The sequence below is a fragment of the Cervus elaphus genome, chromosome 19, assembly GCF_910594005.1.
Source record: "Cervus elaphus chromosome 19, mCerEla1.1, whole genome shotgun sequence".
Taxonomy (NCBI): Eukaryota; Metazoa; Chordata; class Mammalia; order Artiodactyla; family Cervidae; genus Cervus; species Cervus elaphus.
This window is the reverse complement of record NC_057833.1, coordinates 59,492,723-59,510,999: the sequence shown is the minus strand read 5'-3', so window position 1 is coordinate 59,510,999 and position 18,277 is coordinate 59,492,723. Positions and strand designations below refer to the sequence as shown.

General features: G+C 39.8%; 1 protein-coding gene across 6 annotated transcripts in view; it reads left to right on the top strand.

Annotated features, from left to right (window-relative positions):
• The window catches only part of QTRT2 (queuine tRNA-ribosyltransferase accessory subunit 2), a 39,509-nt gene that overhangs the window by 7,556 nt on the left and 13,676 nt on the right, over nucleotides 1–18,277 (top strand). For 2 of the 6 annotated variants that reach the window (XM_043874051.1, XM_043874048.1), the window contains exons 4-8: nucleotides 706–782; nucleotides 3,964–4,176; nucleotides 8,298–8,497; nucleotides 10,851–11,002; nucleotides 13,094–13,211. In XM_043874051.1, the coding sequence (XP_043729986.1) occupies nucleotides 706–782; nucleotides 3,964–4,176; nucleotides 8,298–8,497; nucleotides 10,851–11,002; nucleotides 13,094–13,211 (760 nt within the window). The other 4 variants (XM_043874050.1, XM_043874049.1, XM_043874047.1 and 1 more) reach the window with 4 other exon arrangements.

The following is an 18,277-nucleotide window of genomic DNA, read 5'->3' as shown; positions in this document are numbered from 1 at the left end:
GTAGAAAATAAGGTGGAGAACTGCAGAGATTTTTGTTGTTTGCTTTATATTTTTGGTCTTCAGCAAAATCCTGTTTTTTTCCTATGAAAATGTGGCATATGAAATTTAAGTACATATAATTACTAAACATTTTTTTTAAATGAATGTCTTTTTGATTAAAAAAACCTAAGAAACTGTCATCTTGAGTCAATGAAACTTACTGAAAAGGAGATCCATTTGCAGTGTCCTATCGTTTTTCTATAATTCTGTCCCTAGGGACCCATGATGTAGGCTCCATTTATTATTAATAATGTTACCTGTTGACTGTATAATTTCATCTTTCCAGTAGCAAGTTCACCTTGGATGGTACCTTATTGAGAATGAACTTAATGTTATTTTCTTCAAAGTAAATCAAGTAGGGTCAATATTTCATTAATCACTTTTCATTGTATCATGCTTCTGGTTATACATTTCCTTTGTAGCAACTCAGGGTCATTAGACATGAATGTTTAATTCTTCTTTTGGGTTTGTAGATTTCAAAATAATCTTCATTCATGTTGACAGGCCTCCTACAATTCTAAGGTCTGGTGTGGGCAATTTACTCTGTTTTAGCATTACTTTATCTGCCCTGCTGGATATGAAGCCACATTATGAAGCTGCTCTCAGTTACAGCACTGTGTCATTGCTGATGGAAGTGCTTTCAGGGGTTCTTTTTTGTTTATACAGGCATGCCAGAATCGCTCTTGTACTGTTCCCTGCATGATCCAGTCAGCCCTTGCCCAGCTGGTTATGTAACAAATAAGGTATGTTCTCAGAAGGTCCTTCAAGGCTGAAGCTTTGTCTCAGGAAGTCAGCCCATTGGATCCCTCAGATGCCAGGATTCCACTGCCTGGGATGCTGACCCATTCCAGATCCCTTTATGCCTTCTCTTTGTTTGTATGACTATAGTGGGATGGTGTGGTTTATAGGGCAGCCCACGGATGAGTTAAGGTAAGGAATGTATCCTCAGCTTTTTTACTGTTACCAAAAATTTGGGAGGAGAGAAGGGTCAAGTACATGCCCAAAAAAGAAATTACTATAATGGTAGAAAAAAAAATAGTCTTTTGGTACCATGCTTTATTTGCAGTTTTAACAACCTCAGGAAAAGTAGGGGAAGTTGCTGATGAGTGTTATCACATGTATAACTATATATAGTAGAACTTCAGTATAATATTGCTGTTTAGAACAGAATTTGAAAAATCTGGGTCCATAGCCAGAGATTTTAGCTAGTCAAAAACAGTATCTAGAGGACTTCATTAAAAGTTTTAATCTGAGATACGGCCCCACTGCATTGTCCCAGAGGACAATGTTATGGAAAGACTTCAGTATATACTGCTACTTCACAAACATAGTTACTCTTTTCTTCACCCACTTTATTGATATCAACAATGTCTATTAATCTTACCTAGGATACCTTTTTTTAAATTTGTCTTCTGTTTTACACTTCTTTCTATTTTGTAATTTGAATTCAAAAGGAAATATTTTGACCTCGATTATTCCATTTATAAGGGAGAACAGATTCATTCAAACAGTGTTATGCAGGATGAAAAAGATTGTATGTGGTCCTCCAATTACATACATCTGTTCTAAGAAGAGAGACGCTGTAGGGGAAGCAGTAACCAAAGGAACATACAGAGATTCTTGTGTACTGTGAGATTTATGTCTTTGCATATAATTCTGTATCTAACTATGTCTAATGAGTGAACATTCATAATGTGTGAGGCCCAGACTGCGTATGGACCTAACAAAAGCAGAAGATATTAAAAAGAGGTGGCAAGATCTTCACAACCCAGATAATCATGATGGTGTGATCACTCACCTAGAGCCAGACATTCTGGAATGTGATGTCAAGTGGGTCTTAGGAAGCATCACTACAAACAACACTAGTGGAGGTGATGGAATTCCAGTTGAGCTATTTCAAACCCTAAAGATGATGCTGTGAGAGTATTTCACTCAATATGCCAGCAAATTTGGAAAATTCAGCAGTGGCCACAGGACTGGAAAAGGTCAGTTTTCATTCCAATCCCAAAGAATGCTCAAGCTACTGCACAATTGCACTCATCTCACTCGCTAGTAACGTAATACTCAAAATTCTGCAAGCCAGGCTTCAACATTACGTGAACTGTGAACTTCCAGATGTTCAAGTTGGTTTTAGAAAACCAACTTTGAACCAGAGATCAAATTGTCAACATTTGTTGAATCATCGAAAAAGCACAAGAGTTCCAGAAAAACATCTATTTCTGCTTTATTGACTATGCCAAAGCTTTTGATTGTGTGGATCACAATAAACTATGGAAAATTCTGAAAGAGACGAGTATACCAGACCACCTGACCTGCCTCCTGAGAAATCTGTATGCAGGTCAGGAAGCAACAGTTAGAACTGAACATGAAACAGACTGGTTCCAAATAGGAAAATGAGTACGTCAAAGCTGTGTATGGTCACCGTACTTATTTAACTTATATGCAGAGTACATCATGAGAAACGCTGGGCTGGATGAAGCACAGGCTGGAATCAAGATTGTCGGGAGACATATCAATAACCTCATATATGCAGCTGACACCAGCCTTATGGCAGAAAGTGAAGAAGAACTAAAGAGCTTCTTGATGAAAGTGAAGGAGGAGAGTGAAAAAGTTGGCTTAAAGCTTAACATTCAGAAAACAAAGATCATGGCATCCGGTCCCATCACTTCATGGCAAATAGAGAAACAGTGGAAACAGTGGCTGACTTTATTTTGGGGGGCTCCAAAATCACTGCAGATGGTGACTGCAGCCATGAAATTAAAAGACGCTTACTCCTTGGAAGAAAGGTTATGACCAACCTAGACAGCATATTAAAAAGCAGAGACATTACTTTGCCAACAGAGGTCCATCTAGTCAAGGCTATGGTTTTTCCAGTAGTCATGTATGGATGTGAGAGTTGGACTATAAAGAAACCTGAGTGCCAAAGAATTGATGCTTTTTGAACTGTGGTGTTGGAGACTCTTGAAAGTCCCTTGAACTGCAAGGAGATCCACCCAGTCCATCCTAAAGGAAATCAGTCCTGAATATTCATTGGAAGGACTGATATTGAAGCTGAAACTCCAATATTTTGGCCACCTGATGCAAAGAACCGACTCATTTGAAAAGACCCTGGTGCTGGGAAAGATTGAAGGCAGGAGGAGAAGGGGACTACAGAGGATGAGATGGTTGGATGGCATCACTGACTCAGTGGGCATGAGTTTGAGTAAACACTGGTAGTTGGTGATGGACAGGGAAGCCTGGCATGCTGCAGTCCATGGGGTCGCAAAGAGTCCGACACGACTGAGCAACTGAACTGAACTGAGCGGAAACATTCTGTGTGAGGCCCAGATTGCGTTTGGGGCACAACTGTGATATTAGATACTTGGTTCAGACAAATATACAAAGGTGTGATAAAGGCTATCTTTTCTATGAAAGAAATAAATACAAATTGCTGATAGAGCTTATAAGAGTGAGCAATTGATTTTGCCTAGTAAAGTTTGGGGAACATAGTAGAGAAGATGGCATCTAAACTCTTAGGTCTTGAATAGTATTTTACCAGGCAAAGAAGTAGGGGAAGGCCATCTCAATCAAAAGGAACAGTGTGTTGAAAGACAAAAAAAATCAGTCTGTGGTGTAGTCAGAAACAGCATGGAGTGGAAGAGAGAGAAAGACTGGGATTCTGGAAAAGTAGTCACAGAATTCTTGGGCGATAACTGAGAAGTTGGCTTGAATGGACATTGAAGGACACTATGAGCTCTCAGGTCCTTAGAAAATTTGGAATATGGTATGGGAAACCTCTTTACCCACCATGTCTAGAAGATTGAATTGCCACCATCTCTCCAGCTGTAAAGAAGAATTGAATTCAGAATTGCTTTGATCATTTTATTATTTTCTTTTTATTTGCATGTTGCTCTTGCTAATTCGTCTCACCTTGTTCCGTGGCAGTCAGTGTCTGTGTGGGGTGTTGGAGGACGCGTAGAAATGACTGCGTCCAAGTTCATGGCCATTCAGCAGGCCCTTCAGCCAGACTGGTTCCAGTGCCTTTCGGATGGAGAGGCAACTTGCGATGAAGCAACTTCCATAAAAAGAGCCAGAAAGTCTGTTGACCGATCGCTTCTCTTCCTGGATAATTGTCTGAAGCTACAGGAAGAGTCAGAGGTAAAGCCATACCACTCACCAGGCCTTTCTCCTGGAACTCTAGCTAATTTGCATTCCATGATACCACCCTTTCTGCCCCTCCTCCTGTTTCTTGCTCTTTACTTCTTGGTCTCTTTTATTCTCCTGATTTTTTCTTCTTCTCTGAATGTTTTATTGCGCTTTAGGATGTCTTAGGCTCTTTTTTTATCCCACACTATATGTTCTCTCTGGGAAGCTCCCCTTAGTTTTAATTGCTGAAAATTCTAAAATTGTGTGTATGATCAAGATCACTCTCCTTAGCTTCAGAGTTACACAGCCACAGGCCTTTGCTACATTCTCTCACTACACTATTCCTCTCAGGCACCTCAGACTCAGGTAACAAACTCAGTATCTCCTCTCCTCACACCTGCTCTTCCTCTGGCTCTCCTTCAGCACTGTTCTCCCTGTGTGACAGTCCCCAATTCCTCTGCCCAGAGATTTGAGTCTTTCAAGACCCTTTTTAGTATCGAGTTAATATTCAGTTGTTCACTCCACCCTGACTCCAGTTCCCTACGTATGTCTGGAAAGTGCCCCTTCCGGCTCTATATCCTGAAGGCATAGTAACCTCATCATCTCGTGAGCTGGGGAAGATGAAGCTGTAGCAGTGAATAAGGGACCTTGATAGCAGAGTTATAAAGCTGGAAAGGAAGGCATTCATTAGGAGAGAGCAGAGGAAGTGGGAGAATAGGAGATAGCGATCAGAGGAGAAACTTTTAGTGTCTGGTCATTTGTGTAGAGGAATCCTGAGCCACTAGCAGGCCCCACTGTGGCAAAGCACATGGAGTTTGAGAAAGATCATTATTTTGAGTTTACTAATAAAAAATGTACTTTGGCTAATCAATATACGTGAAATAATTAGAGGAAGCTTACTTGTCATTCTGATAGAACTCTCAGTATCTGAGTAAGGGTTCAGCGTGGGGACATTGCTGCGGCTCTGAATTGTTAGCTCTGCTAACAGTTATTTGCTAGCAATTGTTTTCGGCCAGTAATTATCCTTGTAGGATGAGTAAATGTTTGGATGAGTAGAAAGGAGGACAGGGAGAGTGACAGAGTGTGATTATTAGAAAGGCCAGATGAGCCTCAAATCCCTCTTGTGTGTTGTCAGCCACACCATTTCACATTATTCTTGTGGGCTGGGCAAATGCTCGGGTCCCTCTCTGTACCCCTTATGCTGTTATCTTGACATGATTATTGATAGTGCCCCCTTTTACTCTTAAGTGTGTTCTATTTTAGACAATACGGTTATACTTTTTTTAAATTTACTTATTTATTTGGCTGTATCCAGTCTTAGTTGTGGCACACGGGATCTTTGGTTCTGGTATGCGAGCTTTCTAATTGTGTTCAGGCTTAGTTGCCTGGCAGCAAATGGGGTCTTACTTCCCTGGCCAGGGATTGAACCTGTGTCTCCTGCATTGAAGGGTGGATTCTTAACCTCTGGACCACCAGGCAAGTCCCTGGTGGCTACACTTCTTATACCCATGAAAACGAGTTCCTAGATGGGGCTGTGCCAATCACGTAAAGGAACAGGCCTATGTAACTGTCTACTTTGTATGTCTGCAAGCATCTTTTCCTCTGTCTGTGATTTTTTCCTCTTATCCATTGAATCCTCTTATTCTGAATGCCCTTAAGCATTGAAGCTCCTCAAGATTCTGTCGTCAGCTTTCCTTCCTTCTGCGTGTATTCCCGAGGCCAGGGATGGTGAATAAGTCTCATCTCAAGGTGCTCAGAGCTGTGCACAGTGCAGCAGGGTGAGGAGAGCCTCTTGGCTGTGTCTAGCGTGGCAGCAGGCGAGGGGAGTGGCAGCCTGTGCCAAGCACCTCCTGCTGTCTAGCCTGGGCAGTTGCACCAGTATATACATTGCCCTAACTTTTATTCCGTATCTTCAGTGGCTGATACCTCAAACTCAGAATGCGCAAAACAGAATAATCATCTTCCCTCACCCTCCACTGGTGTCCTAGGATGCCCTGTCTTGGCTCTTCTCATCATCTCCCTGGACATCTGAAATAGGAGCCAGGAGTCATCCTATTTTTGTCCTCATCCTCTCCCCAGGAAACTCAGCAGTCAGGTTGTGTTGAGTTGTTGATTGTTCTTCCTGACGAGGTTGCGGATCCTCTCTCTCCTGTTCACTCCATCGCTACTGCCTCAGTCAAGATCCTCTTTGTCTTCCCCAATGATTCAAGTCATCTCTACTCCATCCTTTAACCACACTCACCCTCAGTTCACTCTCCACACAGTAGCTTAAGTCTTCTTTCTGGAGGAATAGTCTGATTATGTTCCTCCTGCTTAAATCAAGAAGCAGGATGAATATAGCCTTTTAGACTCTTTATAGCCTTCCAGGCTCCCTTCCCACCCACTTCTTCTATTGAAGAGCCACTGTTGATTGGTATTTTTCCTTGTAAACCTTATTTTTTATAGTCACATACACATAATTATTACATATATGCATGCCTCTGGTTTTTATTACAGGAATATGATCATCTTTTCAGGAATTTGTTTGTTTTTATTTAGCAGTGTCTTGAAATTATTTTCCTGTTAGTGTATATATTACTATACGTTATGCTTTCTTTTTAAAACAACTGTGTAGGAAGCCATACTATGAACATATTATACTTTACTTAAGCCTCTACTCTACTGATGGATGTTTAGCCTGATTCCAGTTTTTCATTATTCTAAACAACTTTGTTTCATATGCACCAAAAATAAACTTTGGTGCATATGAATAAATATATTTGTAGGTGATATTCTTAGAAGTGGAATTTTAGAATGTATAAAGATAAAAGTATTGACATTTTGGTAAATGTTGTATGTTTGCCCTAGCAAGAGGCTGAACTAATTTTTATTCTCTGTAGTTGTCAGGGTATGTAAGTGCCATTTCTCTAACCCTTTTACCTCCACTATGTTGCTTTTTATCTTTTGACTTTTCTGTCAGTGTGATGGGCAAAAATGGTATCTAATTATTTCCAGGTTTCATTTCCTTGTGAGATTTAGTAAGCTCTCCGGATGTGTTTTTCTGAAGTTCATATTCACATATTTGCCTAGATGTCTGTAGGGCTGTCCTTTGCTTAGAGGATTTGTTGGAGCTTTGTCCATGGTGTAGACATTTAGCTATCTCTCCAAAGAGTAAGTTCCCCTTTACCTTTGTTGATAGTATATTTCACTAGGGATTTTTTTAATGTTTCTGTGCTCAATTATGTCTGCTTTTTCCTTTTCCTTCCAAAGCTTTATCTTGCTTTGGAAGGCCTACCTTATCCCAAGAGTATAAAAATACTTAATCTGTTTTTCTAATACTTGTATAACTATATCTTTTATGCTTAGATCTTTAGGGCTATCGGGAATTTATTTTTGAGAATGGTGTACAGTACTAATTTTTGTTTTATCTTTTTCCAAATGAGCAGTCAGTTGTCCCAGCCAGTGTCACAGTTCCTAATGTTATTTATAACTAAGAAATTTCTTTTTTCCCCCCAAACTTTAAACTTTTTATTTTGTATTGGGGTATAGCTAATTAACAATGTTGTGATAGTTTCAGGTGAACAGCAAAGGGACTCAGCCATACATATATATGTATCCATTCTCTCCCAAATCCCACTCCCACCCAGGCTGGCACTTAACATTGAGCAGAGTTCTATGGGCTATACAGTAGGACCTCATTGGTTATCTATTTTAAAGTTAGCAGTGTATATGTGACCTTCCCAAAGTCCCTAACTATCCCTTGCCCTGGCAACTGTAAGTTTGTTTTCTAAGTCTGTGAGTCCTAAGAGACTTAGAAGTAGCCTAGAGTAGACCAGGAGAACCATTTCTACAAATGAAAGCTGTTGCTTTTGTTCTTTTCCTCTTGTACCTGCCTGGTGTGTGTTTAAGCTAAAGCATGACTGCCTATGTTGATTGTCTCAGTTTCTCTTCAGTCTTTTCTTACCTCGTTGAATGGCTTTCAGATTGTGTTCTTTGGAACCCTAAAGGTTCTCAGGAAGGAGAGTGTGCCATCCCCCTGCATACTTCAACTGAGATTTCATCTCTCCAGGGGGCTTCTGCTAACTAATGCTCATTTAAACAGAGGTCTCCACTACTGGAAACAGTTAAAAATGTTCAATCCTTTCTCACCTTAGGTCCTCCAGAAAAGTTCGATCATTGGAGTGATCGAAGGTGGAGACATGACGGAGGAGAGGCTGAGGTCGGCTCGAGAAACAGCCAAGCGGCCTGTTGGCGGCTTCCTTCTGGATGGCTTTCAGGGGAATCCAGCAACCCTGGAGACTAGACTGCACTTGCTGTCATCAGTCACTGCAGAGCTGCCGGAGGACAAACCAAGGCTAGTGTTCAGGAGGATGCAGGCCAAGCCTGGTGGGCTGCAGAATGTGCAGTATGCAGTCTGCAGTGTGCAGTCTCTACATGGGCGTGTCTTTTGATGTTTTGATTATGTTCTTTCTGGGCTGAGTCTGCTTGGGGGAGTCTGCCTTTGATTTTAGAATGTGGGCCAGAGAACGGTGCCATGTGAGTTAGTTTATTTGATTCTTATAAGTGAGGGCAAGTGTTATATTATTCCCCCTCATTCTTGTGCCAAATATAAATAATATTCTTTATCCATTATAACCTGGGGACTGGTAGAAAGTCACATGGAACTCTGGCCTTAATCACAGAAAGCTGAGGACAGATCTGGGATCCCCAGTGGAATGAAGACGGGTTCTATCAATAAGGACCTTTAAGAGGTTCTTAGATTTGAGGCAGGTAATGAGGAGGAGTATTTTTTGAAATCGAGGGAACTGGCAACCTGAGTGGGGCTGGCTGTTTCCATCCATCATAGGATTTACTATGTGCTGGAGAGAAGAGTGATCTGCAAGATTTTAAGGCAAAAAAATCCGTAAGTTTCTGCGTACAGCTGATGTCTTACCAGACTATCCACATATTTTATTTTTTTTTAAAAAGACTGTAGTCTTTTATCCCAGTTGGTATGAATATTCATGCTTTTTTTCCCTGGAGATACATTAAGAGGTTTGATTATGGGGTAATACTTATACCCCTCGGGCTGATGAGTAATATTATGTGTGCTATGCTCAATCACTCAGTTGTGTCAACTCTTTGCAATCCTATGGACTGTAGCCTGCCACGCTCCTCTGTCCATGGGATTCTTCAGGCAAAAATACTGGAGTGGGTTGCCATGCCCTCCTCCACGGGATCTTCCCAACTCAGGGATCAAACCCAGGTCTCCCGCATTGCAGGCAGATTCTTTACCTGCAATGGTCTGAGCCACATGGGATACCCTGAGTGATATATATATGTATATAATTTTACTACTTTAAAAAAAAAAGTCCAGGTATAACTTGTAGTTAAGTATATGGATTTTAGGCATGCCTTGATGAATTTTTATTACTGTATATGCTTGTAAACACCAGCCAGAACAAGATATTTCCAGCACCCCAGCCACCATCCTCCCCACCCTCGCCCCAGTTTTATCCTAGTCCTCTGTGTTCATTGCTTTCCCTCCTGTGCTTATTTCATTTGGGTGCAGATGACAATTCAGCACTAGTATTTCTAGTCATTTTCTGGACTTCTTTTGAATTAAATGCTCACAGATGTCTGTTACTGGATTTGAAAGCTGGGATTGTTTTTCTTTCTCTTAAGTGTGTAGAAATGCCAGCTTCAGTTGGAGAGGAGTTCTAAAAACATGACATTACTTGAAGGAAACTGTAGTCAGAAAAACCAGCATATATTTAAGGGTTCTGGTTGTTTAATATTACATAAGCCTTTTTTTGGACTTCTTTTAGAAATCAGGGAGTCTATAAGCTTTTCTCTGCCAGTTTATAAAAGGGACTATGAGTAAAAAAACAAACATAAAAAATAGCAGCCAGCCAGCCCTGATCTATTGCATCTCCCCATCTTGTTTTAGTGGCAAAACCTAGTTGAATATTATTAACACTCTCAGAATGCATTACCTATTGCCTCTAGAAATACCATCTCATTCCACCATGCAGACATTTTGTTAATGGAGAAAATATAGAAGAAGCATAAAGAAAGCTAACTAGTTTCTTGGATCCTGTGGGCAGAGTTGAAATTCCGAGAGTAAGAATTGCTTTGTAAATGGAGCTATGAAGAATACAGTAGGTAAAAATGTCTTTCTTGAGCCAACAATGAAAAAGAATTATAAGCAAAGTACAGTTAAGACATGGAAGAGTATTTGAAGAAAATAAAGCACACAGCTTTACACTAAAAAAAACAATCATATGCAGTGGATAGAAAGGCTACAGAATTAAGTCCAAGACTCTGGAGATTGTTTCAGAAGGGATGAGTGAGAAAGAAAACTAACCCTTACTAGCTTCTCTTTGGAGTCAGAAACTACACTCTGCTTTTTCAAGTACATCATTCATCCTCACAGTCAGTCTATGAGATGTGTATTCTTGCTTTTGTTTTTAAAATTTGGAAAACTAAAACTCAGAGAGGTTAAGAAACCTTCCCAAAGTAACACAGCAGGTAAATAAATGGCAGAGTTGAGATTCCAGTCCAGGTTTCTGCTGCCAAAGCTCTGTGGTCTTTCCGCTACACCTCTTTATCTGCTGCTTGCCATGCTAACCATGATTTTCATTATTATTACTGTTAATGCCTTCTGGAAAGACTCTGATTTCATTCCTGGCGTTGTCCTCATGTCACTCTATGTATTATTTTCACAGGCTCATCTGTGGTGTTAGCCGGCCAGATGAGGTGCTCGAGTGTATTGAAAGAGGAGTGGATTTATTTGAGAGTTTTTTCCCTTATCAAGTGACAGAGCGGGGATGCGCCCTGACTTTCAGCTTTGATTACCAGCCGAATCCTGAAGAGACATGTAGGTCTTTTGAAGTTAATCTCTGTGTCACCCTTAAATTCTTTCTATTTCCTATCGGCTTTTGGCTTGAGTCACAAACCAGAAACATGTGCATACTGTAAAGCCAGCCTTTTATAAAACTACGTCTTTGTTTTTTATCTGTACACCCTGGCATGTTGGCACACAGAACCAGGCACTTAATACTACACACATAGCTCATCAATATTCGGAAGTGATTTTTGTAGGGAGCAGAACCAAGAAAAACAAAACCTCTTCTATTAATAGCCAGAAAAAAAGAACATTCAGAGTGAATGAATGGTGATGAAAATCTAAGAAAAGAAAACCTTTGAACTGCTTGGTAAAAGTTAATTCATTTTTTCACAAAGGAGTTCTTGTCTGTTTTTTGCAAACGTCATGCTAAAATACAGGGAGTCTCACCCTCTCTGATCTTAGTGTTACTTTGCTTTTTTTTTCATACTGAAATGTGAAAGCTGTTTTCCTCTGCTAATGTTGCTTTGAAGCACTGCCATTTGCTTTTATTGTTTAGTTATTCAGAAGTCAAGAAAATCAGTTTCAGATTCTAATGTTTAGCTGGCAATAAAAAAGGAACCGGGTTATAGACTTAGGGTTGGGGTCCCTTGAAGTGTGTCTGCAGTGTTTCAGGAGAGTGTTGTGGGCCCGTTTGCCCTCTGGCCTTCAGAGTGTGCTTTCCTTTCCCGCCTGCTGCTCCCCTTAAATTTGAGTAGGGTCAGAGACTTCTTTAAAGGCTCCTTTTATTCCCCATAAGTGATGAAAATTTCATTCAGGATTTGTTACACTTCTGTAACACAACTTAAGCAATAATCTAAATGGAATTACTTCTGGAAACAAAATCAATCAAGTTGATCAAATTCTTAAGCAGAGGAGACCAGGTTTACTATCTCTTAGACAGACTAGAACATATGTATATAGATAGGTGTACCATAAACACTTTATAAATGTTCATGGCTTCATTTACAAGTGAAATTATTTCTGCCAGCACATAGGTGATTGTTAGTCATTCTGTACTGTGAATACGCAAAGCTCTACAGAGAACCTGGTATTGAGTTCTTTGGAACAAACAAGTTCCTTTTGGGCCAGAGAAAGCCAGATTTCTTCATGACTGGAAAAACTGAGTTTAAACATTTTTATGAAAGTATTATTATGAATCATATTTGTGTATGTGCATACTAAATTGGGGCTTTTTGCCAATTACAAAGTGAAAATTCCACAAGAATTAGTTGCCTGATGTAGGCAGTAATTTCCCCAGTGACAAGGACTTTCCAAAAGCCAGGGTTTTATTATGGTTTTCCACATCAGCATGCCAATAATGGCAGCAAAATTAGAATAGCCATGGGCTCAATGCTCAGGTTACATCGCTTTTTCCTTTCACCTGGGCGAATTTACCTTCCTAGGACCATCTGCCCATTTTCCTTGGGCCTAACATTGTTATTACTCATTCCCAGAAATACTTCTCTACTTGCACTCTGGCTGGCTCTTTGCATAGTAACTAGTGTTTCCCTTGCAATTCCAGCAATGTTCTTACTTAAAGCAAAGAGTTCAAGGGAACAACTCAAATTCGCATTTAATTCTGGATTAACTGAGTTCCCTGGAGGGCCAGAGTCTCCATACAGAATACATAAATTAAAACCATATTCTACTTTTAATCTGTAATATAGGCAGTTACAAAGCCCAGTGAATTTGCATGTACATTATGATAAGACATGACTCCCAACACACAGGCACACACATTTATTCTTTCCCTCCCCCTCTGTCTTACACACACACGAACATACACACACCCAGCTGGTTTTTAAGAAATCCTTCCTTGAGAGTAAGATTATAAGATATACACTTGTAACCATGTTTTGCTAGACATAGTTGAGTGTCCAGGTTTTGATACTATAGATTACAGGTCAGTGATCACCTTGTTACATGTTCCTTTTTTTAATGTGTGTGCATTTCCTTAAGTTAAGTTCTAAGGAGTGGAATTACAGGGTCAAAGGACCTGAAATAGTAACTAAAACAAAAATTCTCCCAGTGGCCCCTCTTTATCTGATCTTCATTCAAGACTTCTTTTTGGTTTGTCCTCAGTATTACAACAAGATGGAACACAGGAAGAAATAAAATATGTGGATCAAACAAAGAAAAGTAAAACAACCAGTTGCGACCGAGAAATGACATCATTTGAAATTAATCTGAAGGAAAAAAAGTAAGGATTGTTTTTTTAAATTTGATTTCTGTCTTTTTAATTTCAGTCTGTTTTAAAAGTTTTATGTAACTGTTCCCTTCTCAGTTTATGAGTTCATAAAATATTTATAGTTGGACATTGTTTGGGCCTTCTCAAATTCAGTGCCAGCAGAACTCTTTTTTTCTGTAGATGAATTTGTGTACTTTGTCTTGTCAGAAAACTGAGGCTTGATAACTAATGTTTTAGAAGAGCTGTCAGGAGGATTAGACCAAATCCATTGTTTGGTGTTTCTTATGATTACTTTAAATAATAACAGTGTAAAATAAGAATTTCAAGATAAAATACAAAAAGATTTTTAAATTTTAAGGAATTTAAGCCATCTTGGTTATATACAAATTATAAATCTTAAGTAAAGTATTTGCCTCTATAAAGACTAAACTAAGATATCTTGTAACTTTGTGTTTGGCCAAAAGTGGAAATTATCAGTGAACAAGTGAGTAGTTTTTCTGGAACTTGGTATACTTATTTTGATGCTGGGGTATTTTTGGTCTTATGTAAAGGGACATTTTAGGGACTCAGACTTATTTATTACTATCTAGTAATAGTACAGACTTGAAAATTTATGAAAGAATGTGAAATTCCTAGTTCTTCTTTCTGTAGTGACTTCTTGATTGTAGGTCTGAAATGCTGACATTTACCATGTTTGACTTATTGAAAAATAACCAAGGAGGTTCATTTCTGTTTTTAAAAAGCTAGGGTGATATAAATGGTTACTACTAAAATTCCCTTTACATTGTAGATATCATTGGGAACTGCTGTATTTATCAGCAATAGACTTGAAGCTTTGGAGATTTGGCATTCAGATTGTGGTTCTGCTCATGACTGTGTGACTTTGGTCAAGTCACTTAACTTCCTTTAAATAGCTGATAAAAGATAGTACATATAGTGCTTAGCATGTGCCTGTCTGTGTCCTTTACTATATTAAATCATCTAATTCTTGTAACAGCTCTATAGGTAAGCACTAATAAGGCATTGTTATTACCTGATTACATTTCAGATGAGAAAACAGACCCAGGGGGAGGTTAACTGGCTTTCCAGAGTTGTGAAGCAGGAAACAAGCCCAGTCATTGTAGCTCCAGAGCCTTCCCTTTTTGTCCCCTTGGCCAGTCTTCATTGGTAAAGTAACAGGAAAGATGTATGTCTCCACGGGTGGTTGCAGAGATTAAATGAGACAGAATATATAGAAGTTTTTTTTAAACTGCAAAAAGCTATGCAAGTAAAAGGTCATACCGTCTCTTCTAATATTATAGTTCTGATGGCAAGTGGGAGAAGAGTGTCATTCATCAGAACCGCGTCTCCTCACATTTTTGTGTGCCTTTACAGTATGACTAACCATGCTCAGCAGGAGGCAGCGAGCATGTGACTCTGCTGCTGCTCCTTGGTAAGCCTTGGTCTAGGAGGCTGTATCCATCAGAGCCGGACTTCTGAATCTCCTGGCCCGCTGCACTCTCCATTACCTTTTGACTACATTGCCCTCTTCAGCAGGTGCCTGGCACTACATTTGCTAGTCGTGTTACTAACTGTTGGTTATGTGCCAATAGAATAGGTGGTCTGGGTTCTCAGTTTCTTGTGGAATATCATTGTAACTTCCTTCCTCAGGTACCAGGAGGACTTCAGTCCTCTCGTGAGAGGGTGTTCCTGTTATTGCTGTAAGAACCACACTCGTGCGTACGTCCACCATCTGCTGGTGACGAACGAGCTATTGGCTGGTGTCCTGCTTATGATGCACAACTTTGAACACTATTTTGGATTTTTCCACTCCATCCGGGAAGCACTGAAAAGTGACAGACTGGCTCAGTTGAAAGAGCTCATCCGCCAGCAAGCCTCCTGAGACGTGGCACCCAGTCTGACTCTTCACGTTGAGCCTGCACCACAGTTGTGATGTGGGAAGAAGAGAGCCAGAAATGATCGTAACTTTTAACTTTAATCACTTATATTTGAGAATGAAGTCTACTTAAAGTAGGAACATCTGTACTGAGCTCTGCCCACATGAGGCTAAAGAGACTTCTTACGACTGAAATGACCTAGATTCATCAGAAGAAACTGAAACCTGACCTTTCATATTTCTACACTCTTTTAGTCAATTGAGATTTGTTTAGTCAAAGATAAGCTTTAGATATAAGAGGACAGCCTTGAAGTGGGGATGATGAAAATCTGAGGGTTTACTGAATTGGATTGGAACTTGAAGGGAGATGATTGGTCATAAGTCATATGACCTCTGTGGATATGTGCCTGCTGACCAAGAGGAATCTAGCTGATTCAAGAGTTTTCTTCATTTTAATCCTAATATTCTCAGGGGCCTCTTTTGGATTCTTCTGCCTCCCAAGCTGTCCTGGCAGTGCAGTCAACCAGAAATGACTCTTGTGACTTCACCAGCCTCACATCTCAATGGAATGTGGAGCTCTCACGTTGCTCCAATGACCAGTTGACACAGGGCACACTCTTCATTTGACCATATGGTCTTTCTGTGACTTGCCTCCCTAAAGTCACCACAGTTGCCTATGTGGAGCTGAAAGTGCATTGCAGCTTTCATCTGGTCATACAGATCCACTGTGGTCTGCCTTTCAGGCTCATTCATAGTCGAGCCACTTAACTGAAGTTCCATCACTTGGGGAGATTCAGTCACTGTGTGTTCACTTGGACGGAGCCCTGGCCTGGCTGTTAGGGGATTGGGTTTAAGTTACTCAGCTGTAACACTTGGGCATATATCACTTAACCTCCCCATTCCTGTTTCCTTCTCAATAATGGGGACAGGCATAGTGAAGAGTGCTAGATGAATGTCTAAGATTCCATCCAGCTCTTAATATTTGGGGAACAAGAAGTTTTAGATTAGAACCATAGCTTTACATGTATCCTTGTTTATTGATCACTATTGGCTTGATTTAAAATACAGTGGTATCAGGAGTTAGGCAACAGTAGAGATATTCGAGAGCCTAAAAAGAGGTTTGGCCCATGGATTTTAAAGTGGTTGGTAAATTGTCATCCACAGGTCCTGAGGCTAGGAAGGCCTTCCCTGATCACATCTCCTTCTATGAATTTTTTATGCTCTTGTCAAAGGAATGACATTCATGTTGATGATATGACAGGTGATTTTTATTTAGAAGTGCTTTTCTATATTTGTCAAGTTTCCTGTAAAAATACACATACGTGTGTGTTTCACACATAGTTTTTATAAAAACAACAGAACCAAAAAGATGCCTTTGTTTTGTTTGTAGGGGTATAAAATATTTGTTTTATATTCTTATGCTGTATTTTTCTCTTTGTTCATTTTAGTGGGCATTACTGAACATTGTTTTTGATTATTATGTGGTTACTATATTTTTATATGTTGGGCGCCCATCTATATGGTCTTCTTTTATTAGTGGTTTAAGAATGTATATGAATTCCAAAGTTCATGAATTTCAGAATTCACAGACACTTCCTGTAACCTCTCCTCCAATGAATGGCAAGGGTACTTACAAAAGACAGAATTTCTATTCTCAAGAATCTTCTTGTTTTGAAATATATTGGATTGGACTTGTTCATATGTTTATAGTCCTGTTCAATGTCAAGCCCATTGTTGGAGGAGTATTAATAAATATCCTAGAATCCATATAAAATTTATGAGCTTTATTTGTATTCAAAACGCTGAAAATTCTACCCAACTTTGTCCATTTCTCTGGGTCTTTTTCTTATTAGCACATTTGAAAGAATATTTCTTTCCTTTAAACTGATTAAAGTCAATAACCAATAAACATTTTTAATTAAAAAAATACTAATCTGGTTTCTTATAAATAGTGATGCATCTATTAAACAAAACATTAATTTCCATGGTACCAGAAATGTTCTCCATTAGAAAAGAATTTTTCTACATTGATTCCATGTGTAGTCATTGTTTTTAAGTGTACTCACACTAAATGCAGAATCCAGGAAAGAGATTCAGGGATGCACCTGTCTTTTTACATAATCAGAGGCCTTAAGGCTATGCTAGCACATAATAAAAATAATAGTAATAGCCACAGTCTATGGAGTATTTTACTGTAAATGCTTTCCACACATATCTCATTGACTCTTACAGCATGGCTGTGTGGTGCTGATGTTATTCCTAGCTTGAGTTTCAGGAAGGTTGAGTTGTCTGCCTGAGGCCTACCAGAAATTTCTGGAAGGTTGAGTGGTTTGCCAAAAGCCTGCCACTAGTCAGCTCCCAGGTTGGACTTGGCTCCATCTGACTAAAACTCAAAAGTTAACCATTGCACTAGCCTCTTCCTGGTGGCTTGCTCCTGAGTTGAAGGGGCTACAAGAAGGACTGAAGAGAGAAGCCTTCTGGCCCTGAGGTGCAGGGGGCTTCTGGAGCTTTGCTGGAGCTCAGTCCTGGCTCCCACTGCTCCACTGGGGAATAGCTGGCACTGGCCTGTGTGGCCCACAGTACCATGTTGACACCTATCGGTCTGTAGGTACTTGATGTGAGTTGCCGTTCCATGTGAGTTGCTAATTTGCCCAAGCCCAGTTTGGGGACTGTAATCACACCTTGAACGGTATTGAGCGGGTTTGGAAATGATAGCTTACAGTGAACAACATCAGATTTGTGATCTCCAAAGTTTTAGCTTCGGGACTGGAGACCAGGCTTGACCACACAGGGCTCTTGTGTGGCAGAAGTTTTATCAGTGAAAGGGGACAGAGAAAGTTTCTGACATAGACATCAGACAGGGGTGGAGAGTGCCCCACTTGCTAGTCTTTAGCACGGGAATTATATACTTTATAAATTCGTTACTACAATAAATCAAAAGGATGTCTTAAGGTTGTAAAAATTTTACCAGATCCACTCCCACAATTTACATTCTAGGATAACAGGATTAGAATTTAATGATAGAAAAATCCTACCAGACCCACTCCCATAATATACATTCTAAGATATCAGGATTAGTCAGAAGGTTTTCAGGAAGGAGAAACTCCTCAAGCAGGATACATTGTTGTTATATAATCCCTAGTACAGAGTTTAAACTGAGTTGTTTGTTGTATACCAGACCACCTGACCTGCCTCCTGAGAA